At 41.2% G+C, this 5240-nt stretch overlaps 1 protein-coding gene across 1 annotated transcript; it reads right to left on the bottom strand.

Annotated features, from left to right (window-relative positions):
* Nucleotides 1-2812: 2812 nt before the first annotated feature.
* Nucleotides 2813-4696, bottom strand: LOC138942301 (uncharacterized). The gene has a single exon (XM_070312440.1). It carries the CDS (start codon nt 4694-4696, stop codon nt 2813-2815), a length of 1884 nt encoding a protein of 627 aa, XP_070168541.1.
* Between the last annotated feature and the right edge of the window lie 544 nt (nt 4697-5240).

Below are 5240 nucleotides of genomic sequence, written 5' to 3'. Positions count from 1 at the left end.
TATAACATCTTTCATTTAATAAAAAATTTTTTGTTTCATCAAGGGACATTGTCGTTTTGCGCTATGTCAAGCGTAATACACAGACAGATTATATATCTATACGCGACTCACTAGTTGAGTATACTTTATACTTAGTTGAGTGTACTTTAAATTATTGGATCTCATTATCAGTAACGTTTGAATCGATCAAATTCCTAATAGATAGACTCTTAATCGATAATTTTTTTTCTATTATTTATGTAATGCGTACGCCATTTATCATACACATTTAATTTTTGTTATTAACACAATGCAACAATATTACTTTGAAGCAACATACGCCGAAGATCATGAATTTTGCTACATAATAATTTATGCTGATTGCAAGAATGTTGCAAAACACAAAAAAGGCATAAAATTACGTCCAAAAACGCATTCACTTGCTAAATGCATCCGTTCACTTTGCAAGAGTACATTTATCTTTTCAGGAACAATTTATAAAGAGAATGAAAGCGTATCGCGTTAGCACAATAAATAAACGTTGATCGGCTGCGTTCGAGAACGAGACCCGTGTGCATCAAGCCTCATTCTAGACATGGTATATCTAGACCGAGTGTTGAGGAGTGGGAACCGAGGTGCACGTAGAAAAGGACATACTCTGTTTCGTGTCCCTTGCGTTCTCTCTCGCTCGCACGTAGCATGACGGACGAGAGCGCTATGCTCCGTGCGAGCGAGAGAGAGCGCAAGGGGTAAGAAACAGAGTATGTTCTTTTCTACGTACATCTTTACCCCCACTCCTTAAAAAAGGCAAACGCTCGGTCTAGATTTAGTTTTTAATAATCTTACCATAATATTTTTATGTACAAAATGAGAGAAATCAATTAATGCAAAAAAAAAAAGAGTTGTTTTTATGAAAAATCAAGCTATCTTTTCTCTATCATCTGGTATATTTGCCTCAGAAATGAAGAAAATACGCAACTTAATATTAAGAGAAATTCTCTTCATTAAAGAAGAAATTGTAAAAGAACATCCATAAAGGCATTTTTCTTCTTATTCCGAGAATCTTTTTTAGATGTAAAAAACGTTGGATGTAATAAAAGCGGGAAAAATATGTATAGAAAATAACATCACAATAGTGTATTCAAAAATAGATGTTACCAATAAGAAATATACTAAATATACTGTTACGTCCTGCCGACTCCACGATTCCTTCCTTCCGCGAAATTGCGGCAAGGATCGTCGATTGACAATAAAAATAAGTCTTTCGGTAAATAGAACATCTTGCACCACATAACGTTTTAAACTTTAAACATTTCATCACTTATCAGTAAATATATCTATGAGTAACCACGAGAAAAACAAAAAGAAATTAAGCCGATCAATAGACATTTCATATATAGACTTTCCAGCGAAAGAACAAATAAACAGCGAAGAGACGATAGTAGATATTGGGCACTATGGGGCGTCAAAACAAAAGCCCACTCCTCGGCCACTGGCGCCGACCCTCTGCTGTGATGGTCTGGGACCCATCCCCCTAAGGGTGTCTGTGGAAAAAAAGAGTGGAGGGGACTCGTGGATGTCTACGAGACAATTTTCCCTTTAAATTTTTCTTTTTATATTTTTATATTTTTATATATTTTTTTTATTTTTTCGGTCGCGTGAACATGCTCGGGCTCGAACCTGGGTCCTCCGCCTCTCCAAACAGGGTCCTAGTATGCTGAGCTAGCTGAAAACTTATTAGAATAGAAGTTAGAAGAGAATAGAAGAAACGTAGTATTTGTGGAGAATAGTCCAGCGCTAAGATAGGGGTCCTGACGGTCGGATTGGTTCTCCCCATAGTGCCTAGTCCTCCGATTGGTTCCGACGGTTCCGTCGATTTAAAAAAGCGGGTTGGAAAAACGAGCCAAAAAATAGTGTGTGGGAGAAAGCGGGCAAAATGTCTGACGGAAAGCAGACGTGACGACAACCGACAAAATGGCGACCGTCGAGACTGGAGATGCGTCTAGGTCTAGACATAAGGCACCCAGCCTCCCCTCCCCTTACGGAAAACCGAAAGATATCGTGCAGTATACAACATCGCCCCTCTTAAAGGAAAACCAGGGGAGATGTACGCTATATGTCGCCCGCCCTCTTCCACCCTTCCTGTTGAAAAGAGAAAAATTGGATAAGGTACCGCTAGAATAAACTAGATATGAAGTGGTAACGAACACGTGCGTGCATGTATGGGTACGCTTGTCCGAGCGGGTGAGCCCCGCTGCACAGGTAGACATATGGTAACAACATCGCTGGAGATGTTAGAAAGGGTCTTGAAATGTATACGGGTACCTGAGACTGTTTGACGCTGAGAGTTAGGGCAGAGTCTATGACGTCACTGAGACGTCGGAAAGAAAGGAAGGGAAGAAAAATATTTTCACCTGGTTGCTTTAAAATAAAAAACATCATTATTTATATTATGCGGAATATGGAACATTGTACAATGAAAAATTTTCATATAATTTAATATTTATTTACAAAAAGATTATTTTCACCGATGCGAAAAGTACACAAAAATATATTACATAATATAGCAATAAAAGAGAGTGTCGAGAAAAAATAGAAAAATCATTCAGATACATAACCATACGGTAGCGAATTTCAACTATCGATAAATCTACGTTTTAATAATACGGGCGCGCATACTTTAGTTTCGTCCCGTGTTACGATCTCGTAAAACGCGGTACGACGAATTGCTCTAAAGCATAGATTTATCAAAGTTTTCGGCAATTCTTCTCCGTTCTTTTCATTTTCCTGTGCTCTTTCTTTATTTAACAATAAATTCTTAATGCTGTTAAAATTAACCAACCGAGAGTTTACGCCCATCCGGCATACGAACAACATAGGCATACAATTTTAGGCCACCGGAAACGAACGCCTCGATATAACTACCACGACCGTAGCTTTCGAGCTCGTCCGTCATGTCACCCAGAAAATTCCCCGTATGCGGTTCATACTCATTCGGTTTACCTGTGCTTACGTATATACACGAATCAGTATCATAATATAACACGCGTCGATCTAAACGTTCTAAATATTCATATAATTTTAAGCGCGCTTGAGCCGTCGTATACGCCGCTATCGCAACATTAGTTATAGGTGAGGGCGTGACAGCCTCTTGTCGCAATCGCCACGAAACATATATTACATCGTCGTTCACGGGTAATATATCGGTTATCTCATGCTCGCCACTCGTCAGTAATGTCAGAAAACGTTGCAGCGTTCTCACAACCTCGGTATTCGGCAAATTGGCCCGCTGGCCGAATTTTCCCCAAAATGAATTTAAACAGAGTTTTGCAACTGAACGTAAACCAGGGTTCAGCGCGACGTTACACTTATCGAGAACAATACCTTCGGTTTTTTCGTACTCCCGTAGATACCGTTCTTTAGCGTCATCGTCGTCACCGCATTCCCCCGGCCATCCGCTTGCTTCTTGTTTTAATTGTAAGAATGAATTTATATATTCGGCGAACAAACCGCCTTGTCGCGATGCGCGATCAAATTGGCTAACTTTATATTGCCAAATCTCGCTTACTGCCGTCACGACATAACCCTTTTCGACTGCTTTTTGTAATTCGCACGACACCCACGTACCCTCGAATTCGCGCTCATTAATGCTGTCGTGCGTGCAAGATGTCTGCGCAAATGTTTCGCAACAACTACGACATAAGGCGAAAAATAATTTTCCGCGCACCCGATACGGGAGTACAGGGTGAAAGAGGTTGCGTGGTGGAAGCACAGTATAGCGTATAAGACCTTCGAGCGAATCAAAATTGTAATTTGGAGCTATTCCGATTAAAGAGGCGCATTCTTTGCCAACATAAATATCTGGATGTCCGATCGGGAAAGTGCCTGTCTTCAATACATACGGGTATAAAAAGCATACGTCTACGTAATGTATTTTCTCTGCACCCGTAACTTCGTATCGAGTCACGATATTTCCCGTACGGCCGCCAAAAAACGCATCGCGAGGGTCGAGCGGTGGTGTTTCCACCAACGGATGGTTTTCGAGATATTCTCGCATTTCACGATTCTCGAGGATATTCCAATCGAAAACGCACTCCCATTTTTCCGTCACCATATACCCCCGTTGTCGAAGGCGCCACGAGATCGTGAGAGTTTGCTCGTATCGCGAAGCAATCGTATCTCCATGATCCAAAGTCGAAGAAAGCGCTCTATCGCGATTCGAAGGAAAGCAAGTCGGACACCCGTGCCAAAAGCATTCGTGAAATTGTAAAATGTGACGCTGTGTCGTCTCGACAACGGTCGTTTCATAATATCCGTCGACGAGCGTACCAGTCGTACGATATTCACGCGCACGCCCCGCATGGTTTATAGGATGCCCGATTTCGCGCTCCATCCATACCAGCCATTGTAGAGCTTTACGCGAATAATTGCTCGCTTTTCTATATCCACCGGAAGGAATAATATCTATTTCCTTTTCGCGCAAAAAGTTTTTACGGAAAACGGTCATACACGTCGAGGGAATAGTGGTGCATTCCTCGAACGGGCATACGTTGCCGCGGTTTATAAAATTTTTTCTAAATGCTATACACGCGCGTCGAAGAATGTCTACATCGGTGCGATAATAGTGAACAATTTCTTGTTGAAAGTCGAATACGGTGTTTTTTCGCGTCATGTCCGTATGCCATGCGAGAAAGCGTTCGCGTTCCGATGTCTTCATGTTTTCAGGAGAATAATATTTCGCGTCTGGTAATGGTCCGACATACGTTTGATTTCGGCAGTGTTAAATAAATGCGGAAAAGTGCCTTTATCCACAGAGTCCCCTAGGCCAAAAGCTTTCGGTAATTCAGATAATCGCATTGGCATATAATTAGCACTGTCGATGAATTTTGTATTTCCTGCTAATAACATTACAATTTTTGTACCGCTCAAAATTATTTTCGGCTCTAAATAATTCCGATTTTCTACGATGTATTGAAGAATAAACTGCGCGTCGAACGCTTTCGCATTATGTGCTATGCATATGATCTGGTTAAAACGTTTCGTCCTTCGCGTTGCGAATTCGACAAATTGTTTCACTGGATCATGTCTGAATATGAATTCGCGTATCCCGCACCAACGGCATCGCATGGACATGTCGTTTTCCTGCGCGCATGCTTCGCAAATCTGTTGCGCTACGCAGAGGGTAGGTACATGTTTTTTCACGTTCATCGTACCTTCGAGCGTCTCGTCTTGCCGTGTTTCGAAATCATAAAATATAAATG

This window comes from Polyergus mexicanus, unplaced genomic scaffold (assembly GCF_030449975.1).
Source record: "Polyergus mexicanus isolate NDT 795.1 unplaced genomic scaffold, iyPolMexi1.0 SCAF_22, whole genome shotgun sequence".
Classification (NCBI taxonomy): domain Eukaryota; kingdom Metazoa; phylum Arthropoda; class Insecta; order Hymenoptera; family Formicidae; genus Polyergus; species Polyergus mexicanus.
The sequence above is the reverse complement of the archived record's forward strand: the minus strand, read 5'-3'. Positions and strand labels throughout refer to the sequence as shown.